The sequence below is a fragment of the Ovis aries genome, chromosome 2 (assembly GCF_016772045.2).
Source record: "Ovis aries strain OAR_USU_Benz2616 breed Rambouillet chromosome 2, ARS-UI_Ramb_v3.0, whole genome shotgun sequence".
In the NCBI taxonomy this organism is placed as follows: Eukaryota; Metazoa; Chordata; class Mammalia; order Artiodactyla; family Bovidae; genus Ovis; species Ovis aries.
This window is the reverse complement of record NC_056055.1, coordinates 138,751,754-138,775,577: the sequence shown is the minus strand read 5'-3', so window position 1 is coordinate 138,775,577 and position 23,824 is coordinate 138,751,754. Positions and strand designations below refer to the sequence as shown.

General features: G+C 39.7%; 1 protein-coding gene across 1 annotated transcript in view; it reads left to right on the top strand.

Moving 5' to 3' along the window:
* The window catches only part of GORASP2 (golgi reassembly stacking protein 2), a 30,386-nt gene extending 7,397 nt beyond the window's left edge, over nucleotides 1-22,989 (top strand). The window contains exons 2-10 of the mRNA XM_004004606.5: nucleotides 6,117-6,197; nucleotides 7,738-7,941; nucleotides 8,611-8,697; nucleotides 9,367-9,497; nucleotides 13,934-14,066; nucleotides 15,722-15,845; nucleotides 19,050-19,136; nucleotides 20,169-20,279; nucleotides 21,843-22,989. Of these exons, the coding sequence (XP_004004655.4) occupies nucleotides 6,117-6,197; nucleotides 7,738-7,941; nucleotides 8,611-8,697; nucleotides 9,367-9,497; nucleotides 13,934-14,066; nucleotides 15,722-15,845; nucleotides 19,050-19,136; nucleotides 20,169-20,279; nucleotides 21,843-22,189 (1,305 nt within the window). The 3' untranslated portion in view covers nucleotides 22,190-22,989. The remainder of the gene's footprint in view (nucleotides 1-6,116; nucleotides 6,198-7,737; nucleotides 7,942-8,610; nucleotides 8,698-9,366; nucleotides 9,498-13,933; nucleotides 14,067-15,721; nucleotides 15,846-19,049; nucleotides 19,137-20,168; nucleotides 20,280-21,842) is intronic.
* The last annotated feature ends 835 nt before the right edge of the window (nucleotides 22,990-23,824 follow it).

The following is a 23,824-nucleotide window of genomic DNA, read 5'->3' as shown; positions in this document are numbered from 1 at the left end:
GATAGTGGTTAGTTACCAGGGGCTGGGGCAGTGAGGAGCAGCTGTTTAGTGGGCACAGACTCTCTTCCTGGGGTGACCTTACTGAGGCATGAGTTTCGGTACTTCTCTATTTTGACGTTTGTCAGTTCGGTCATGATTCACTAAATCGATCTCAGAATCCACTGAAACTGCCTGTAGTGATTGAGTGAATCCACATTAGGGATTATTTATGTATAGTTGGTAATTCAGAATCCAGCTTCCAATCACTGGTGCTAATTTATTTTTATGTAGTAGAGATGTCTGGCCCTTCACTATGCAGTTTCTGTCATAAACTCACTTTTTGCTTCTTGGAAGACTATAAAATGTGTAGCAAATGCCATTTGCTTATTGTAGCTGTGTTTTCTAGAGAGCTTGTGGAGGAGTGTTTCTTTTATGTTGTGAAGAAAAACGAGTGTTAGAGCAAGTTACTTTGTGGCCTTTACATTGGCTGCTGAGTCCTTTTAGACTTAGTTGCTGGCTTTCAAACTGTGTCCCTTGTAGGTGAGGTGTTAGGTATAGGTTCTTAAGATTGTGGTGATTTCATTTCTACCTTTTGGATAGAAGGGCCATATCTTAAGACTTTTTATACGTAAGTGTACTGCTTGGTGAATTTTCAGAAACAACACACTCGTGAAACCAGCATTCTTTCCCTTTCTGTTCACACCCTTCAGTGCAGTTCAGTTGAGCCGCTCAGTCGTGTCCGACTCTTTGCGACCCCATGGACTGCAGCACGCCAGGCCTCCGTGTCCATCACCAACTCCCAGAGTTTACTCAGAGTCATGTCCATTGAGTCGGTGATGCCATCCAGCCATCTCATCCTCTGTCGTCCCCTTCTCCTCCTACCCCCAATCCCTCCCAGCATCAGGGTCTTTTCCAATGAGTCAGTTTTTCGCATTGGGTGGCCAAAGGATTGGAGTTTCAGCTTCAACATCAGTCCTTGCAATGAATATTCAGGACTGATTTCTTTTAGAATGGACTGGTTGGATTTCCTTGCAGTCCAAAGGACTCTTTATGAGTCTTCTCGAACACCACAGTTCAACAGCAACAATTCTTCGGCACTCAGCTTTCTTTATAGTCCACCTCTCACATCCATACATGACTACTGGAAAAACCATAGCCTTGAGTAGTCGGACCTTTGTTGGCAAAGTAATGTCTCTGCTTTTTAATATGCTCTCTGGGTTGGCCATAACTTTTCTTCCAAGGAGCAAGCGTCTTTTAATTTCATTGCTGCGGTCACAATCTGCAGTGATTTTGGAGCCCCAGAAAATGAAATCTGACAGTTTCCACGTTCTCCCCACCTGTTTGCCATGAAGTGATAGGACCAGATGCTGTGACCTTTGTTTTTTGAATGTTGAGTTTTAAGCCAGCTTTTTCACTCTCCTCTTTCACCTTCACAAAGAGGTGAGAGTTCCCTCTTCACTTTCTGCCATTAAAGTATCATCTGCATATCTTAAGTTGTTATTTCTCCTGGCTGTCTTGATTCCAGCTTGTGATTAATCTGGCCTGGCGTTTTGCATGATGTACTTTGCATGTAAGTTAAATAAGCAGGGTGATGATATACAGTCTTGATGTACTCCTTTCCCAATTTTGAACCAGTCCATTGTTCTTTTGTTTAGTATCTGCTAAAACCTTTTCTCCATTTCTTTAAGTTGTCTGTCTTCTTTTTTAAAGATTTATTGAGCTTATAACTTACATACCAACATTCATAAATCATGTTTTAAACTTTACAGTACGGTGGTTGTTTAGTATATTCACAGAGTTGTGCAACCATCATTAGTATCTTCATTCAGGACCTTTTTCTCACCCTCGAAAGAAACTCCATACCCATTAGCAGCTGCTCTCTGTTCCCCCTGCTCCCATCCCCTGGTCACTAGTAATCTCCTTTCTGTGGATTTGCCTATTCTGGACATTTCTTATAAATGGAATTACATATTATATGGTCTTTGTGACTAGCTTCTTTCACTTAGCGCAGTGTTTTCAAGGTTCACTCATGTCTTAGCATGTGTTAATACTTAATTTCTTTTTATTGCCAAATAATATTCCATTCTGTAAGTGTACCACATTTAGTTTATTCATTCATCAGTTGAAGGACATTTGGCTTATTATCACTTTCTGGCTATTATAAATAGCACAGACATGAAATTTGTGTGCAGGTTTTTACATAGACATGCTTATTTCTCTTGGTTATATACGTAGAAATGAAATTGCTAGGTCATGCAATGACTCTGTATTTTACATTTTGAGGATCTGCAAAACTGTTTCCCACAGAGGCTGCACCATTTTACATTTCCACCATCAGTGTATGAGGATTCTAGTTTCTCTACATCCTTACCAATCCTTGTTATTGTCTTTTTACTTCAGCAGTTTTTGTGAATGTGATGTGGTGTCTTATTGTGGTTTCACTCTTCCTTTTTGATTTGCAGTAGTTTTGGATTTGTTGTAAATGCAATTCCTTTGTTGAATACATAGCATATCTTTTCACTCTCTTAATTGTGTCTTTGATGCGCAGAAATTCATAGTTTCAGTAAAGTTTGTCAAGTTAAAAAAAAAAATTATGGTTAGCTTTTTGTGTTTGGGTTAAGAAGCCTTCACACTTGATGATCCAAAAGATGTTCTCTTGTTTTTCTCTAAACGCTTCTTTGTTTTACCTTTTATGTTGAGATCTGCTATCCATACGGAATTGATTTTTGAGAGACAACATTAAAAAAATGATTTGTCTCCTCTTCTTAGCTAACTAGTGTTCTGTGTCTTTTCCTGCCTTTTTTTTTAAAGGAGTGAGAATTAATACAAAAGAAAAATAATGCAGTGTCCAGGAATTAGTAGCTTATAAAAATTTGCCTTCAGGTGGTGGTTTGTGGAGGTAGGAAGTTGAACTTAAGATTTGTATGACTCTTTATCATATGTCAGAGACTTCACTAGGCATTTCATGAAGTTAAGCTCATTCAAAATCTACAGTGTTCTTCTAAAGTAGATGGTGTTATCTCTTCCTGGCAAATGAGAAAATTGAGACCCAGGATGGTAAACTTTTCCCAGCTCAAAAAGCTATTAAGTAGGCAAACCATGACTCAAAATCAAGAGGGTTTTGCTCTAAAACTCTTTTATCTTTTCACTGTACATTTTTTGAAAGTCATGTAAAATCTTAATTATTAAACTTTCAGATTTAATTTATCCATTTTAAACTTCCGTGATATTTGGCCCATGGTATTTAGCCCACGAGGCCAGGTATATGTATTTTTTCTTTTCTTTTCTTTTTTCTTTTGTAATTAAGATGGTTCAGGAAGCTGGTGATGAATCAACAGTCAAGAGATCTCTCATAGGGGACAAGGTAGTGGAGTGATAATCTGATGCTTGAGAGATTAGATGCCTGAAAGATTCTCATTAGTGGATAATATTTCCAGAGAAACTTGCCTGTGTGGATGTTTAATTTGCGGTGTTCTAGAGTTTATTTTCCATGCTATAAAATGTAGGAAGTTCTGTTTTAAAGAATTAGGGTCAAAGAGAGCATTTTCTAGGGCTCCCTCTGCTGGCTTCCTAGCCATAGTTAAGTAAGATACCTCATTGCCAGAGTTGTACTGGTACTAACAATGTAAATAAATTTAGGAAAGAAATTAATTCAAGGTCCATTAGAAACAGATTGATGTTTGTCACAGATGAAAATGAAAAATAGAGAAAGGATTATCTTGGTTTATTTATGTTAGAATCCAAATTTAGCTATTGAATCTTTTGAATTCTGGGAAGAATAATCCTAATGGTATGGAAGACTTTCCATTTCAAACAGATAGTGGTACAACTTGATACTTGGAGGGTGGCATGATAAGAATCAGTGTGTGGGATCACCTATCTAGGCTGATGACATTACAAAGATATTGGTAAAGGTAAACTGTTGGCAGCCTCAGTGGAGAAGTCTGAAATTGATTAATGGACTATTTGGTTTCTTTAAAAAAAAATGGTAATTTGGGGACTTCTGAATGAGAGAATTATTTGATTAGGTGTGGACCCTATTACATGAGAAATTCCTCTCTGAGGGGGCTTCTAGGGTTTGCAGTAGCTATCTGCTTTTCCCACCTCAGGCATTTCACACCTAACTGATAGGAACCTAACAGACAGGCATTTACACCTAGAGGCTCGTGACCTTTGCCAGCTAGCTGTGACTCAACCTCTCTGTTCTTACAGCAGCTCTAGGCAGCCACCCTTTTCCTTTTTGAGCTGCCATTTAAGGAGAAATCTGTGTGCCATTTTGGGTTCTAGACATTTTGCTTGTTAATGTATGGAATATAAAATAGGCCCCATTTAAGAAAAGGGTATAAAGAAAATAAGCAGATATGTACTGATTATTAGAACCAACACCTTTAAATAATAAATCCTTTTGATATTTAACTTGTTTAATTTATAAAAATGGTTTTAGTCCCACATTTGTGGGAAATTTTACATAAAGCAAGATCAGTTTTAGTAAGTTAAACATTGAGCCATTTTTATAACAAACTATTCCTTACTATGACAAATGAAGAAAATCTAGTTTTTACTTCTTTGGAGGCAATAATAGTATAATTTGGCTTTAAATGAATAAAAGGTAGCATTAATCCAAAAATAATGAATGTATCATCAGTTCAAGATTAAGTCTCATTTGTGAAGTCTGGTATTAGAAGGACATATTCTGGGAACAACTTGGGTTCTGTTTTGAAAGTATTCAAATGATTTGTTACCGTGTGAATAGCTGCAGATTTGTGTGTGGATGGATGTGAATCTTTTATTTGCATTAGCCTCAGAATTGATTATTAAAACTGTTTGGGCTATTACAGAGGATCAGCCTACAAATATCAATGTAAACTCTTTTCAAGGGATAGTTTTGACAGTATTTAGTAACATCAAGCAGAATAAAAATTCCTTAAAACATGATGAAAATATTTTAGAGGAAATGCAAAATTGTTTCTATTAACTTTTTGCTCTTTTGTCCTATCACTGCCATTGCTAGCTCCTAATATTTGTGTTATTGCAAATTTAGGAAGTTTAATAGTTTATTTTAATGCATTTCAAATTTGAGATGCTAAACATTTGAGTTGGTGAAAAGCTAGGTAAATCTTAATCTTCCAAGTAAAATCCTCTGTAAGTTTAGCTCCATTCTTTCTTTCCATCCTTCTTACTGGACTAATGGTTAATAAGGTATACTTTTGAGTTTCATCCCTACCATTTCCCTACTTTGAGACTATAGGCAAGTCATAAATGGTTTCTTCACCTGTAAAATAAAAGAATTGCAAAAATCCATTATTTTAACACTTTATTTGGGTCCTAGAGACACCCTTTAGAATCTGATGAAAGCCTGAAAGCTGCTGATTCGCACAAAATGTTGCACAGAGTTTATTTCTGTCCCCTGCCACCTGTTGTCTCTAGCTAGCTACATTATCCTCATTTTTCATACTTCTGGGTTTTTACTCATATTGTTCTTTAAGCTTTTAGGTGTTTTTTCTCATTCCCCTTATCCTTCCTTAGTTCTACCTTCCTTTTAAAGCACAGTTCAAATGTCATTTTTTCCCAAGGAAACTTCTTCACTCAGATTTAATCTCGCCCTTAGAACTTTGTGCCTGTAACTCAACCTGTTTGCTTTCGTATCACAGTTATTAGAGGTCTGTATGTCCTCTGTCTCCCCTTCTTCTTGCCTGTTACTCAGCAGATTATAATGTTTTCCTAACAGCAGCTGTGTTCCTACATTAGTTTTGTAACCAAATGGTACCTTGCTAGTAGTAGTCATGGGAGAAATAGAATAAATTAATTTGAATTTGCCACTTAGTTGTAATGATTAACTGTCTGCTATGTCATGTGCTAAATGCTGGGAGGATTGTCTCCTCCCACCCCCTAAAAAGTGGAAAGTAGTGTGAAATAGCACCAGAGGGAAAACCTCATATATGAGAGGAATTTAAAGAATGAATAGAATTTAGGGAGCTGCAGGGGCATTATCTGGAAGATCAAAGAAATGAGAAAACTAGTGAGTACCTATATTTCCTCATAAATGAGATTAATCTGTTTTAACTGAAGTGATAGATATTAAACTTTAGCTTTTAATTCATAATTAAGCTTTGTATTTTTCATTTTTGTTTTCACAGGTACAAGAAAATTCCCCAGGACATAGAGCTGGACTGGAGCCATTCTTTGATTTTATTGTTTCTATTAATGGTTCAAGATTAGTAAGTTCAGCCTTTTGTAGTTTCACCTATGATATTTTGTCATCTTTTGAAAATAGAGTTTTTCAGATTATCTGAGATGGATATTTATTTATTCAATTAGTCACAAACATTACATAGAGTATGATATCAATAAAATAACCATGTGTTAGTAAATGTGAGAATGTCAAATATATTGATAGAATACTACACCTCACACTCCAGTGATTAGTTTGTGGGGGGAAGAAAGACACTGGAGACTTCTACTTTGTATATTAAATATTTATTTATTTTTTAAGCAGAAAGATGTGATTTTGTTGCTTTTTCAAAAAATGTCAGACTTTTTTAGGTTATTGACAAATGATTTAGTAAAGACTCATTCTCAAATAACTTGCCGATTTTCTTATCACTGAGTTCCCTCATATAGAAATAGTGTTATAAAACTAGACAGAGATGTGTTCCAAAAGTGCAGACTTAAAACCAGTTTTTAAAAGTGCTTTAGTGTACATGTAGTAAAGTCCAATGGGAAGGAAACTGTGTTATAATTTCAGTAAATTCTTATGACAGTGGCTGTTTAGTTGGTTTTTCACAACAGTCTAAGTTTTTGTTCATTACTTACTGACATCTCTTACATAATGGCCTTTATTCATTTACATAATGAAATACTTAACATACTATTTCCTACCAGTTTGTACTCAGTGTATATATGAGGAGTAAAGTCCAAAATTAAACTTTTAACTCTAGCAATGTTTTAGATTTTAAAATCAGTCACTCCAACTCTGTTAGTAACATATCTTCTGTGGAGTAATTAGAGTTTTTTATCATTGAAGCTCTGGATCATTTCAAATAATGCTGGGTTGCAAATTCCATAATTCCATAGCTGGCTATTAGGAAAAAGTCAGAAGCTGTTGCTAATGTTACTGAACACAAGTTTGTGTGCCTGACACACAGTGAGGCCAAACAGTACCGAAATGTTAAGAGTTTATAGCAAAGAAAGGTTTATTCCAGGACCAAGCAAGGAAAACTGATGGTTCCTGCTCAGAAAAACACAGACTCCCTGAAGGGTTTCAGCAAAGTATTTTTGAAGTCAAGGTGAGGGAGGGCTATCCCAGGGTTGTGATCAGCTCATGCACAGTTCTCTGATTGGTTTGTGGTGATCAGTCCTTAGGCATCAGAAGGTCTGTGGCTACCTGCTTATAATCTTCGAGTAGTTATTTCTTGCTTTTGGTGGTAGTTTTTAGCATCTGAAAACTTAGGAAATATGCATGAGATACTATAATCTGGGTACTTGAGAGAGGAGCCACAGCAGAGGACATGGAGGAAGGCCTGTCCCCAGAGGCCCTGTGGAGTCCTACTGGGTTACACTAACATAAGTTCCTAATTTCCTGACATTCTTTTTACTTGGAGGAGTATTTGAGTGTTAATGAAACCTCCACTTATTGAATATTTTATTTACATTAGTTATTAATATTTCTCCAACAGGGCCTAGGATGCTTAAGCATAGATTTAAGCATAGATTATAGCATTAGATTTTTATTTATTAAGAATATTTCTATGTTTACAGAATAAAGACAATGATACTCTTAAGGATCTACTGAAAGCAAATGTTGAAAAACCTGTAAAGATGCTTATCTACAGTAGTAAAACACTGGAGCTGCGAGAGACCTCAGTTACACCAAGCAACATGTGGGGTGGCCAGGGCTTGTTGGGAGTCAGCATTCGTTTCTGCAGCTTTGATGGGGCAAATGAAAACGTTTGGCATGTGTTGGTAGGTATCAACTGTGAACTGTTAGCAGTTTAAGAAACAGTATAGAAAGGTATTTTAATAGTGGTTGTTTCCAATTTGGGAGACTGTAGGGCTGTTATTAGGCTACTTTTAGTTTCTGAAAATCAAAATTGCTTTTAAAATATGTATTAATAAAAACAGCTTGAGAAAGAAAAGCAAATATGATCTAAAAATTTTTCTAATAGTTTATCCATTAGAAGAAGTTAAATTAAAGCAAATAGCTGCAGAAATATTTTAAATATTTATAAAAATATTGTTGGTTTTTTTTATGTTTGGAAGATTTAATTAAGTGTATCCTATAGCTTCTGATCTGACATTGTCTCTAATCAGACAAATATAGGAAAGTTTAAATTAGTCTAATGAAGGACTGAACTATACAGTTTGGAAGATTATTTTATATACAGTAATTTAATGGGGAAGCTTCACTGGTGGCTCAGCAATAAAGAACCCTCCTGCCAATGCTGGGGACATGGGTTTGCTTCCTGGGTCAGAGATATCCCCTGGAAGAGGAAATGGCAGCCCACTCCAGTATTCATGCCTAGCAAATCTCATGGACAAAGGAGCCTGTCCAGCTACAGTCCATGGGGTCATCAAAGAGTCGGACAAGACCTAGTGACTAAACAATAACACAGTTTGATTGTATCATCCTAGGAAGTGGAATCAAATTCTCCTGCAGCGCTGGCTGGTCTTAGACCTCACAGTGATTATATCATTGGAGCAGATACAGTCATGAATGAGGTAATTAATTTGTTTATTAATACTAAAAATAATTTAACATTTTCTCATTAATGTATAAATACAGGTGTATTTGCATCCTTTACATTCAGAGTTGAAATTTAGGTCTTTGCTAATAAAGATAACGTATGCTCCAGGATGTCAAACAGAAATATGGAAGATGTCTCTTGTACCTCAAGGTTAAATCAAATCCTCATTTTTGAATATTGATTTCATTTTCTCTTTTTCTAAGGTAGCAAAATTGGCTTAGCTATATTAGTTGGATCCTTTTCCTTGTCTGTCAGCTAGTAGAAATATGCATTACTCAATTATAAATGACAGGAAAAAAAGATGCCCGGATAACCAGCCCTTAATAATAGGAAGAAAGCAGAATATGTTGAATTTGGGTGTAGAAAACTTTTACCCAATTGCTGATTAGGTCTTACAGAACTGAACATGAGGCCTTGTGTTGTATGGGTAGGTATTAATAATCCTGATCTAAGAAATGTTTCTTATGCCTAGGGGCAGGGCCCGGGATCTGGTTTTTTGTGTGTGTTTTGTTGTTGTTGTTCGTTTAGGTGTGTTTTTTGTTTGTTTGTTTTAGGTATTAACTAGGTTTGATATCTACTATTTGAGAACTATTATTCAAAAGTTCAGTAACAAATACATTTTTCTTCTGTAATGCTTTTGCAGTCTGAGGATCTATTCAGCCTTATTGAAACACATGAAGCAAAACCATTGAAACTTTATGTGTATAATACAGACACTGATAACTGTCGAGAAGTGATTATTACACCAAATTCTGCATGGGGTGGAGAAGGCAGGTAAGGTCACTTTTTTTAGACTAAGTTACAGCTGCTTAAATTTACCAGTCAGATATGTTGTAAGCATTGTTTTAGTTTGAAACAAGTTACTGGTTTATAGTAAAGCTTCTTGAGAAAAGGAAAGAGCCAACCTAGAATGTTGAATGCAATCATTCATTTTTTTAAAGCACAATTTAGTGAACATGGTACACAAACTCTAGTCTTTTTTTTTCTTAACTCATCTAAGCACAGAATGGGAAAGACTAGAGATCTCACAAGAAAATTACAGATACCAAGGGAACATTTCATGCAAAGATGGGCTCGATAAAGGACAGAAATGGTATGGACCTAACAGAAGCAGAAAATGTTAAGAAGAGGTAGCAACAATACACAGAACTGTACAAAAAAGATCTTCACGACCAAGATAATTACGATGGTGTGATCACTCACCTAGAGCCAGACATCCTGGAATGTGAAGTCAAGTGGGCCTTAGAAAGCATCACTATGAACAAAGCTAGTGGAGGTGATGGAATTCCATTAGAGCTATTTCAAATCCTGAAAGATGATGCTGTGAAAGTGCTGCACTCAATATGCCAGCAAATTTGGAAAACTCAGCAGTGGCTGCAGGACTGGAAAAGGTCAGTTTTCATTTCAGTGCCAAAGAAAGGCAATGACAAGAATGCTCAAACTACCACAAATTACACTCGTCTCACACGCTAGTAAAGTAATGCCCAAAATTCTCCTAGCCAGGCTTCAGCAGTATGTGAACCGTGAACTTCCAGATGTTCAAGCTGGTTTTAGAAAAGGCAGAGGAAGCAGAGATCAAATTGCCAACATCTGCTGGATCATGGGAAAAGCAAGGGAGTTCCAGAAAAACATCTATTTCTGCTTTATTGACTATGCCAAATCCTTTGACTGTGTGGATCACAATCAACTGTGGAAAATTCTTCGAGATGGGAATACCAGACCACCTGACCTGCCTCTTGAGAAACCTATATGCGGGTCAGGAAGCAACAGTTACAACTGGACATGGAACAACAGACTGATTCCAGATAGGAAAAGGAGTACGTCAAGGCTGTATATTGTCACCCTGCTTATTTAACTTATATGCAGAGTACGTCATGAGAAACGCTTGGCTGGAAGAAGCACAAGCTGGAATCAAGTTTGCTGGGAGAAATATCAATAACCTCAGATATGCAGATAACACCACCCTTATGGCAGAAAGTGAAGAAGAACTAAAAAGCCTCTTGATGAAAGTGAAAGAGAGCAAAAAAGTTGGCTTAAAGTTCAACATTCAGAAAAGGAAGATCATGGCATCTGATCCCATCACTTCATGGCAAATAGATGGGGAAACAGTGGAAACAGTGTCAGACTTTATTTTGGGGGGCTCCAAAATCACTGTAGATGGTGACTGCAGCCATGAAATTAAAAGACGCTTACTCCTTGGGAAAAATGTTATGACCAACCTAGATAGTATATTCAAAAGCAGAGACATTACTTTGCCAACAAAGGTCCATCTAGTCAAGGCTGTGTTTTTCCAGTGGTCATGTATGGATGTGAGAGTTAGACTGTGAAGAAAGCTGAGCACCGAAGAATTGATGCTTTTGAACTGTGGTGTTGGAGAAGACTCTTGAGAGTCCCTTGGACTGCAAGGAGGTCCAACCAGTCCATTCTAAAGATCAGTCCTGGGTAGTTCATTGGAGGGACTGATGCTAAAGCTGAAACTCCAGCACGTTGGCCACCTCATGCGAAGAGTTGACTCATTGGAAAAGACCCTGGTGCTGGGAGGGATTGGGGGCAGGAGGAGAAGGGGACGACAGAGGATGAGATGGCTGGATAGCATCACCGATTCAATGGACATGAGTTTAAGTAAACTCCAGGAGTTGGTGATGGACAGGGAGGCCTGGCGTGCTGTGATTCATGGGGTTGCAAAGAGTCAGACACGACTGAGCGAGTGAACTGAACTGAACTGAAGCACAAACTAACTTTTTTGTTTTGTTATTTTAGTAAAATAGTTTTCAGTCTTATTTTCCCAGTTCTCTCCTCAGCAGTAGAACAATACAGTGTAATTTCTCTAGCTGCTGGGGAAATTTCTTAGCACTTGGAGGAAACTGTTGGCTTTCACAAATGAACAGACCACTTTCCACTAAAATTCAGACAGAATTGAAACAACAAAAAGCAGTTTAGAAGAGCGTCAAGCCAAACAGAAAAGCAAACTTTATAAAATCAGTTTTCTGGGACTTTTCTTCGAGTCAGTTTCTTAATTTCAAAAAGTCAAAGCATAACATTCCTACTTAATATTATATCTGTAGGTCTTTTATTGTTTAAATTGTACAAATTTTTCATTATTTCGAAAGTTCTAAGAACCTTTTTAAATTTGAGGAGTTGTTAAGCGTAAGCTAGATTTATAAGAAAGGCTAGAATTTGGAAACTGCTCCCAATGTTTTGTAAAAGATCCAGCGCTTGCCAGGTAAAGGATGACCTTAGTTGATGCAAACAGAGAAGGCCTCTGTGTGCTCACAGTACCCTAAGCCACAAACCTGAGATTCTCCAGCTGAACGTATGCTGCCACCAGAATGCTGACTTACTGCAATTTGAGAAAATGGGACAGAGAATCTGGCCTGTCTGGGGCCCGTACTTGATCAAGTTACGATGTTCCAATGTCCAGGTTTGTCAGAAAGGTGATCTTCTCAAGGTATTCAAAATTGATTTCATTCTAGAGGGACTGTATCATATAAACTAAATTTGCAAATAAACTTCTGTATTCATTAGAATGTTGGATTTTCGGTTTACAATAGAAAAATGCCTCCTCTCCAGTTAGAATTCTTAGAGCCCATTACTACCTCCACCTTGCTTGGTGTGCATGAAATCATGGTCTAATGAAGAGATTCTAGATGAAGTTTAACAACAAAGAACATTACTAGTTTGTTTATTTTTAATTATGCTGACTAAATACTGCTACATGCTTGTTCTTGGCACCCTTCTTTTCTAGACTAGCAGTTTCTTTTTTTCTGTGGAAGACATTTTTGCTTTTGACATGGTTTTATTCCGTTGATCAGCTGTTGCTTTAGACAGGCCCATATTATACACCACCTTCCTGAGTCCGCCCCCACTGGTATATGTGTGCCTCTGGTTTTCATTCCTTCCTCAGAGGCTGACCATGTTGCATTCACTACAGCAGAGAATTTTTCTTAGCTTCATTCTTGGGCTGTCTTTAAATTTTATGAGGTCCTCCTTCTTGCCTCAAGTGCCTTCTCTACCACCACTTAGTTCTTTTGATTAATAAGTACGTTTTAAATGCATTTTAAATGTTTTTAAATGCATCTACCTCTGAAAGGCTTTTATTGATGAGTATATTTCATCTCTCTCTCTTCGAAATCAGTCTGAGAACCAGTTGAGTAAAAATTGCAGCTTGATGGTATAAGGGAGAAAAAGTGAGGAGACAAGTAATTTTGTAATGTGAAGCTCTGTTATGAAATCAGATTCAGATAAGAAACTGCTTTTTCTCTCAGCTTTTGGTGGTGGTGGTAGTAGCCATGGAAATAATAGATGCCTTAACAGGATAGGCACAGAGGTATCTGTACATGTCCTACTCAGAACAAGTACTTTGGAAAATATAAGCAATTGTGATGGAAACATAAGTTGAAACCTGGTTGTGAAAAGTCTTATATAGGGACTTAAAAGGAAGAATTAATTGGCAGTTTCATCCGTATTCTACTAAAGGGATATAGCCGTTTTGTTTTTTCTGTCACTTCTAAGGTTTGCAGTCCTGAGCAAGATGGGTAGATTGGCCTGGCTCTGGTCGTGAGACATGCCTAATTTGGGGCAGGACAGGGCCCCTGATTGACAACGGTCCCACCAGCATTGCACACAGTGACTGGGGAGGAGTTCTCTAAAGGGAAAAGGGAAGCAAGAATGGGGGAAGTCAGCAGACTGGAAAGAAGCACTGTGATTGTATCTAATTAGAAAAATGTCACTGGTGGCATTAGGATGCTGAATTAGAAGAAATCTGGATTCATTTGGATTGATATGTGTTGGTTCTGAAGTAGACCTGTGGGATGTGTGAATATCATTAACATGCAAAAGTGTTTGGAGCTCTTGAGTAGAAAGACTATGTCATTCATTCAGCAAATAATCACTAAGTGTCTGCCATGTTCCAGGAACCATTAAGGCAGTAAACATAACAAGGTCTCTGCCCCCTCAACATTTTATTGGCAGAGACAGAAAATAAATATACAGTGTGTTGGATAGAGATAAATACTTAAAGGGAAACAAAGGAGAGTAAAGCTAGTGTCTGTGGTACAGGGAAGCGTGATTTTCATAAAGGGTGGTCAGACGAGACCTCTGATAAGAGTCAGCATTTAAAAGAATGGAGATGTGTTTTTTCTGTTCAAAACCTCAAAGAAACATAAACTGTGATTGATAACAATAACTTTAAGAAAAAATTATTTTCGCAGCCTAGGATGTGGCATTGGATATGGTTATTTGCATCGAATACCTACACGCCCATTTGAAGAAGGAAAGAAAATTTCTCTTCCAGGACAGATGACTGGTACACCGATTACTCCTCTTAAAGATGGGTTTACGGAGGTAAGGTAACTTTACTTCCTGATTATGTCATAACTTCCCACCGAGATGAGTTGATGTGTGTGGTGATAGCACTTACTGAAACTGGGCAGATGAGTTACATACTGACATGTAGGATTTGAAGTTCTTGTAGGATACCTAGATGGGTAACCTCTGATTCTAGATTTCAGGAAAGAGGGCAGGGCTAGAGATACAGATTTGGGAATCATCAACATAGAGAGGGTAATTTACCCAATGGACATTGATTTAAAAAACAAACAAACAATGGGTTGGGCTTGGGTGGGTTAGAGGAACAAGGCTGGAATCTTGACTGTTCATAGTATTTAAATAGACAGGCAGAGACAGGAGATTTAGCAAAGGATGGTCAGGAGACGCCCAAAGGGAGAAAGCAGAGCGTCAGGAAAGCGGGCATAGGCAGCTGTGTGAGGAACTACAGGGAAGTCGGTGAGGAGGAGTGAAAAAACATGTCCTGGGCTGGAGCAGGGACGCCAATGCCGACTGACTGGAGAGAGGGGGTGACTGGTGCGGGTTAAGGTGACAACAGATGGTGCTTACGATTTCAAGGAACCTGATTGAGAAAGCAAGGAGAGCTAGGGTTGTGGTAACAATTATATGATCAACATGAGGCTGTTTAAGGAGTACGAGAGGTATTTGTACAGGCTTAGGGGCTTTTAAAATGTTTCCTGTGCAGGCCTAACAGGACAGTTAACTCTTGCCTGCCTGACTAAATAGAAACCAAACAATCAGAAAGAAAATGCTGCGGTTGTAAAGAAAGGGCTGCTGTCGTTTTATGGTTTATGGTTTGGCCATCCCTACTTCTAGAGGAAGTGCAGAGGAGCTGTGGGAAGGTGTGACCTCTCCTCACCCCACCCATTGACTCACCGCCAGAGCCAGCGTCGTTACATATTCAGACTCCTACTATCACATATGCTGCCCCAGTCGGTGCTTTTTGCCGTGTAAGGCTCTGTGGGCAGTCAGAAACCAGATGGTGAAATGGCAGCTGGGGAGAAGGGCCATAATGCAGGTCATGTTGAAAAGTGCTGGAGGACACTGGAGGACTCAGGGGTGAAATCTGAAAATCACCCATCCACCTATTTGTAGAGTCCATACAGATTCATTCATACCCCTACCCCATGCTCCTGAAGGTAGAGATCTAGTTCCCACATCCATTCATTGATAAGAAAAGATAAGGGGGGCTCGTAATGTTAGACATCATAAGAAATTTCTAAGGAATCTTTCATGGTATTAAGACTTCAGCTGACTTCTTCCATGAACAGTGAAAAGTAGAAACAAAAATCTGGCTGAGAAATCAGAGAAGAGGAAAAAGTGGTGTTTTAAGGGTTGAGTATAATCATTTTGGGTGGCTAGGAAGGAGAAGAAAGACTCTCCTGGTGTCAAAGTGGCTAGAACAGCGTGTGTGACGGGCTAGACGCCACGTGTTAAGCGGCCAGAAGTGACAGGATGGGGAGGTGTCGACAGCGTCACATCCTTGGCACCTTTCCAAATTACGAAGGCGTGTCTGAAAGCCAGAGTGCCAGGTGGAAAGTTCGGACGGTTTGTACGCGATCAAAAAAGTATCTGTAGGACCAGTGAGAGCCAATGTGTATATTTTAAGTAAACTTGAGTAATTTTCCTTTTTTCTTTCTGTTTTTTGGAAGGTCCAGCTGTCCTCAGTTAATCCCCCGTCTTTGTCACCACCAGGAACTACAGAAATTGAACAGAGTCTGTCTGGACTTTCTATTAGTTCAACCCCACCAGCTGTCAGTAATGTTCTCAGCACAGGTATGCAGAAAATAGATTTCTGTCTTCAGTCTGGTTTGTTTTACATGGTATTCTTTTCTGTCCCAAGCTGTAGAATTTTAAAAACTAATTCCAGTGTACTTTGGAAGCTGTCAGCGTGCTCTGCATTGACAGGGGGTGTGCTCCTGTCTCTTCCTGTACTCCTTGTTCTACCTGCTGTACCCCATTTTTGCGTGTTTTAGGTTTCTTTCAACAACTTTATTGAGATGTAATTCACATAGCATATAATTTACCCATTTCAAAGTGTATAATTTAGTGGGGTTTTGAGTATATTTTGTAGAGGTTTGCAACCATCACCTCAGTTTAGAACATTTCATTACCCCAAAAGGAATCCTGCCCCCAGTCACTCTCTTCCCCCAGGCCCTAAGGCCTAGGCACTCACTAATCTACTTTCTCTTTCTAGTCTAAGCATTCCATAAAATAGGTGTGGTCGTCTGTGACCTTTCTCTGTGGCTTCTTTTACCTTGAATGATGTTCTGTTTTCCAAGTTCATTGATGTCATAGCATATGTTAATACTTTATCTTTTTATGTTTAAATAATGTTGCATTGCGTGGGTATGCCACATTTTGTTGATGGACATTTGGGTGGTTTCTACTTTTTGGCTATTATTGAATAATGTGGCTATGAACATTTGTGTACAAGTTTTTGCATAGACATATGTTTTCATTTTTTTTGATTATATACCCAGAAATTAGAATTGCTTGGTCACATGATACAGTTCTTAACTTGGTATGTTGACGTAGTTTATTTTTCCCTTTCCTTTTTTTAAATATCTTCATCATACCAAGAGTATATTATATACTCAATCAGTGTTGGATAAGTGGATAAAATGCTGCCATGGTTTCATTTTATTTTATTAGTATCCTTTTATTCTTGAGCTCTCTTTTTTAATATTTGTACTCCAGATCTGCTCATATTCCACTTTGTTCTGGAATGGACTTAAAACAACCCATCAAGACGCAGTTAAGGTCAACAGTTTGGTCCCTAGAGTTTGTCCCTAGGTTGAAATCCCAAGTCTTTTCAGAGTCTTTGTTTTCCAAGATAAGTTTGAAATTTTTATTTTTTACAAAAAATTAAAAATTTGAAACATACTCAAAAATAGATGAATGTTAATAAATACAGATATTCATTTGTGTAAAGAGAAGTACAACAGACCCCCCACCACCCAGCTTCACCAATTATCACTATGATGACATTCATCCCTACCCCCTACTCTTTGCTGAGTTTTTTTCCCAGCTTTATCAAGGTATAATTTGTGTACTATAAAATTTATTTACTGAAAGTATAGAATTCAATGATTTTTAGTAAATTTATGGAGTTGTGCAGTTATCACCAGTCTAGTTTTAGAATATTTCCTAAATGAAATTAAATATTAATGTCATCAGTATCAAGTCATAGGTATATTTGGAAGAGATTTTAAAGTTTATTTCATCAAGTAATATTTGAGGCCTTTTTGTGAGATTGAGTTTTTTACTTATATCCCATCAGATATAAGAAGTGGTCCTTTAGTTTATTCTTGAATAGACTTCCCAAGGCGGCAACCCGGTCTGTGTCTGATGGCTCTCACGTGGCTTTACAGTGAGAGTTCCAGTGCATATGAGAGCTCTTCTGGCTTTAGGAGATAGCTGATGCCTCTTCACCTTGCAGTTTCTATTTTAAATCTTCCCTCACACATGACAGTTATACTTGTGTTGTCTTATAAGCACATGCACTGAGATCCCTGGTCTTATTACACTGTAGAGAAATGGGTTATTGGGTAGTAAAAGAGGTATCAATAAATCAGAAATTCTAAAGGAGATTGAAAGAAATCAGCATTTTCACTTTGAGTAAGTGAATTCAGCAGTATGACATGAGAAACCACTTTTTGTTAGGTATTTACTTTTCAATCTTTGCTTTGATTATATTGCTGGAAAGTAGCCCAAACAGCCGTCTGTGGGGTCGCACAGAGTCGGACACGACTGAAGTGACTTAGCAGCAGCAGCAGCAGCAGCCCAAACAGTAACTGTAGAAACATAAAAGTGTGTGTTTTTTTTAAAAAAAACTTCACTGTGGATTTGAAAAATCTGGATTTTCAGCAAATGAGTATATCATTTTGAAATGGCATTAATCGATATGACCCCCTCATACTTCCTGTCTCCCTTTCTTTTTCTGCACCTCATCAGAATGTAAATTTCCTGAGGATAGTGATTTTTATTTTCTTTATTCTGTAAGTTCCTCGGTGCCTAGAACGATGTCTTGACATATAGCAGGTGCCCACCCTGCCGCCAAATTTGAAAGACTAAACATACCAACCAACCATTCAACACCTTTGAGAATCAAATAAAACAGAGAATTCTCTCCTGATTTTTCATGCCTCCAGTTTCTGCAGAAAAGTAAATACGTGACTAAATAACTTTATAAAACTGTCTGAAAATAGTTGCTTCCTACTTTTAGACACAGCTCACTTTGGCTTTAAGCAGATCTCTGTAAGACAGAATCAGAATCCCTGTGCAGTATTAGTGTTGTTTGGATATCAGTGAAACTTCTCACTTGAGTGGCTGGTAAGCGTTAATAGATAACCTTTATTAGGTGGTATCCTAAGAGTTACTTGAATGTAAAGAACATAAACTCCTCTGGCTAACATCAGTAAAAATGGAAATGTACTAGGCTTCAAAGGCATGTCACAGAACCAAGGTCAGAAGGAAATGGAGATTCAGGAAGGTCATTCTCCCCATCTGTGGAGGTCCACGTGCTCTTGTCTCTACATCATTCTCTTTCACAGACCAGCATTCACTGTTTCACGGGGCACATAGCCCCCAGCAGCCCCAGGGTTACATAACCTTTTAGGTCAGGAGCCCAATAAAGATTGACTGGAATCCTTGTGTCTCATTTCCAAAATTCCAAAACAGTTTTCTAATCCAGCCCTTTTCAGGGGTGAAACTCACACCTGGTGTTACTTAGCTGGTGTGGGCTTACAGAGCCCCCCGCCCGCTTGGCCCATGCTCTGCTAACAGCCCTTGCGAAGGGCAGAGGGCAGAGCAGGTGGATGAGCTGTGGAGTGATGCAGCTGGAGGCCAGCTGACTGAGTGAAGTCTCACTGAGGGAAGGCCTGACCGTGGCGGGAGGGAAGGGGCTGGAGACTGTCCGAGATGGTCTGCTCGTTCTTTATCAACTGAAATGTTTCAAAGGCTGTGCTTTTATTTCAGGTGTACCAACAGTACCATTATTGCCACCACAAGTAAACCAGTCCCTCACATCTGTGCCGCCAATGAACCCAGCTACTACATTACCAGGTAAGCCACAGGAGACATACATGTAATAATAATAGCTTTATTGGTATTTTACATCTTAGAAACAGTGAAAAAAATCCATCCCTGTGTGGCGACTTTTTTCATGTTTTATTCTCGCTTTCTCTCTGCTGTAACTTCATGATAAGTGAGAGCAACTGGCAATGAGCTACAGTCACCAGCTAGTCAGCTGCGGAGCCCTGGGCTCCTTAAACCTAGCCCACCATCCTCTCTGCCCCCAAGCAGCCTGAGGCCAGAATAAGGAGTGTGTAGATGTTCCATTCGTCAGCACTTCCTTACTTAGGGCATTCTGGTCAGTGCTTAAGGAATACGACATTGTATCCTAGAGACGAGCACTCCTTGCTTGGGTCCTTAGTAACTCTAATGTTAGGTGAGGTTTTTGTTTATTTCGCTTATTGTTCCCAGTGAAGACAAGTCCTTTTATCTATAGGTAGAGATCAGATATTATTTCAGTGATCAAGTATAGTTGGCATTGTGAGAGCCTTTAATTGTATGGCTAAAGATGTTATTACACAGACATACTAAGCCATTAACCAAATGTGAGCACACCCAGAATGATAAAGCAAGTGTGATAAAATGTTAATATTTGAGAAATTTGAGTGAAAGATATACATGGGGATTCTTTATTAGCAACTGTGAGTCCGAAATTAAAAAGGGAAAAGGGGAAAAAAGAAAAAGGGCTGAGAGAGTGTAAACCTCAACCATCAAAGAAAATCAGTCCCTTATTTGCTAAGATAAATCAGCTTCTTCTCTAAGACACTTAGGGCGGCATCACTCTTGCCCTGGTTTCAGAGGTTTGTTTTAACCCTTACTCACTTAGCCATCTAATCACGTAGGTACAGAAAGATGCTTCACTGGGGAGAGATTTTTGTTGTTGTTGTTACTGTAGTTATGGTACAAAACTGCCACAGGGTAAGTGGACTTCTGGTATTTTCACTTCGGAGTGGGTGGTATTTTTTTCAATATGCAAGGGTTTATCTTTGGCGCTTTATCTTTTGTTCTCTGCCTTCTCTCCAGGTCTGATGCCTTTACCAGCCGGTCTCCCAAGCCTGCCTGTCCTCCCCAATCTCAACCTGCCCACCCCACCTGTCATGCCAGGCGTCAGCTTACCAGAACTCGTGAACCCGGGTATGTTGCCCATCTTCCCATAGGACTCTGTCTAATAAAAAGTTTTCTCCAGGAAAGGCAGTCCTCTATTTCAGTCTTTTTCTGGCAAGGGCAGATTCGTTTAACAAACTTCAGCTGCTTCAGATATAAATTAATCTCTTTTATTTAAAAGGGTTGAAAAAGAAGAGGAGGAGAAATGTCTTTGTGGTGCTCCTCTGCCTGGCTGCCCATCCCTCCTTCTCCCTCCCTCCTGCCCCTGACAGCTCAAGCTCTGTAAAGGCCAGCTGTAGAAATAAAGAGCAGTGGTGTGGCCTCGCTGAGCTGAGTGGGTGGGAGGTGTGCAGTTGGCCCAGTGGCAGTGAATGAACTTCCTGTGATTCTCTCTGTATTTTGGGCAGCTGCCATCCAGACACTGGTGGTACCTGAGTTTTGCGTGGCTCAGGCTGGCTGGGCTTGCTGCGCTTGCTACTTGATCAGTATTCTTCATTTTTTTAATTGAAGGATAATTGCTTTATAGAAATATTCATTATTAGTGTTTTTATAATAAAAACTGCAAGGTTTTAGCTAAATATAGTTAAGTTCACAGATATTCAAAGTATTTACAGTCAGATTCCATGCACTGATGAAAGCGAAGCAGCAGTGTCCCCACGAGTCTGCTCTTCTGGTTAATGACCACCCACGTTAGCTTTAGCTTTGAGATGGCCACACGTCTGTTCTCAAGAATTTGGCCCATCGGTGATGTCAGTGAATGATCTTGTTACACCACAGTATACATTGTCATGTTTCTGTTCAGATCATAACAGCCCCTGTTGCAATGCTTATCATCTGTATATATTCATTACTTGTCCTCGTTAATCTATTTTTTGCTTTTGGCGCAATGGGTTAAAAAACAAATGAAGTCAGTAAATTCAGGCTAATGTTTACTGTCTCAGCATTCCCTTCGTCTTTTGGGGGGATACCCCCGTATTCTTAGACTTGTGGCTTTGCCCTTTCCACAGGTTGACAGACTGGGCCGCAGGTTGATAGACTGGGCCACAGGTTGCCTAAAACCTGTTTTACAACCTGCCTTCCTTTTGTTTCTTGAAGATGTAATACTCTTACCCTTCATTCTGTGTTTTAAAATTCTTAAATCTGTCAAGTATACGCAGATTTATCAATCAGAGGGCTTGAAAAAAGGCTGAGTACTCTGGCTTGAGGCCTGGCCCCAGTGCCTCCTGTTCCTCTTGTCTGTCCAGAGTGCAGCTGAGAGTCAACCTACAGTTTGTTTGAAGAGCAGAGTTCTGCTCAGCACTCCGTGTGTTGCCTTGCAGGCAGATGGGCTCCTGTCCATCCTAGCCGGGAGAATCATGTCTTCCCTGGGCTGGGCTGAGTCACACAAGGGAACCTTTCCTCTGGCCAGCTGGTCCTGTGGTGAATATTTACCTGTGTCCGAGCCTCCAGCCAAGGATAATCAGAGCTGGTGATTTGTGTTGTCGCTCCTCAGCTTCCATTTCCTTAGTGAAATGCAGATGAAAATGATGGTATGACTGGGGCTGTTGCCCTTCTGTGCTGGGAGGATGTATGACCTCTGCCTTTTTGTCCTAGGCTTGCCACCCCTTCCTTCCCTGCCTTCCCGAAGCTTAGCAGGCCTCGCGCCTCTCCCCGTGCCATCCGAGTTCCTCCCGGCATTCCCTCTGGTCCCGGAGGCCTCTCCCGCCGCAGGCTCCGCAGAGCTGCCGTCCTCCGCCCCATCCGCCGGCAGCCCACCCTCCGACCCCGTCCCGACCACGGCACGGGCCGACGCCGCCTCCGCACTCACTGTGGACGTGACACCCCCCACCCGCAAGGCCCCGGCCACTGTGGAGGACAGAGTCAGCGACTCCGCCACAGCCAGCCAGAAGCCCATCTCAGCGGTTACGGTTACAGATGCATTTGCCTCTGAGTCACCTTAGCTTTGGACCGGTCTTCAGAATTGGCGTGGTGTGCTTGTTTCACCACAGGAGCGTGTCTGGAAATGCAAACTCTCTTTAATTTCATACTAGTTTGTACCGTTTCTGTAGGCATCCTGTAAATAATTCTAAGGGAAAACTCAGCAAGAGGATGTGGGCTTGTATTCTGCCAAGTGGGAGTGCGGCTCACGGGCCGGGGAGGGAAACGTCAGGAAGTGCTTGTATTTTAAAACCAAAAAGAATTGTAAGGGTGGCTTGCTGCCAGGTTTCCACTGCCGTTCTTGGGGTGCAGCTCTGCGGGAAAGGTGGTGACGGGGTGTTCACTAGGCTCCTGTCCTCCTGCTGCTCCTTCTGTAAGGAAATGTAATATTTTATGCCTAATACCCACTCGCAACATTTCTTGTATTTTGTAAATCATTTGCAAGAATGCAGACCACCTCACTAAGCCGTGAAACAAAAAGATATTTTACTTTTGGTCTCTGTGAGTCACATCTCTATTAAGGTTTACACGAAAATTCCAACAGAAGATGTTAATTAAAGTTAACACAATGTGCACTATTAATTGAACATCTTTTTATTCAGCCTATACACAGATACTTGTTTTGAGCTTTCAAAAGTACTCAGACAACATTTTATAACTGCTGCTGTTGCTTTATATGTCCACTAAAAAATGGCATTTAAAAAGAAGTAAAGGAGATGTTGCACAGTTTTAAACCAGAAGGTGGCACTTTGTAGCTACTTACAATATTATAGCTGTACTGGGAAGCATAGATACAGCAATAAATTACAGTACTTTCGCTTTTCTTCTTGTGGTACATTTAAATGACAACTCCTGATCACCATGGTGCAGTCATTAATCTCCAGTGATCACAGTGCATTCATGTAATTCCACGTCTGACCTTTGCTTTCTCCTAAGTTTTCTAAGAGATGGTAAGTTATGTGGAATTGATTTACTGAATGAAATTAAATGCATGTTATATTTCTGCTTCTTAAGTAAGATGAAAGCGATCCATCAGTTACTGACCTGCACTGGCGTGAATGTTGCCGAGGAGCAGGGGGTAGAACAGGGCTGCTGAGACCCACCTGGAAACTAGGGTTATCAGTGGCCACCAGTTTTTAGGGTAGAGCCACCTCCAGGGCCAGGCTTACATTCAAAGTAAATGACAAGAGAAGACGCCAGCCCAGGTAAAGTTGAGCACGTTGTTATTTCTAAAAGATACTCATGGTTTTTAAAAATGTTAAGGAGCTACCTTCATGGGAAGCAAGTAAGTAATTTTTAAGCTTTAAAGACAAATTTTTTAGCAGTAGTTTTTCCAAAGCAGCAATTCTGAACTCTTGTGAGGTCATCTGAGGATGACAGCAGCCTGGGACCGTCTGCCCAGAACAGGGTGGATGAGCACAGAAAACACGCTGAGCCCTGGGAGAGGGGGATTCTCAGCGCTCACCTGGGAGAGGGGCACAGACTTGGCCCAGACAGGCTCCTCGGGCCTTCCTGAGATGGAGAACACTTACTTTAGATACTCTCTCCTTCCTTCAGCTGTTTTTTTTTTACACGGTGTATTCTATTTCAGGGGCCAGAAGCACAGTTGTGAAAGAGAGTGTCGCTACCATGAGACCACTCACCGTGACCTTTTAGAG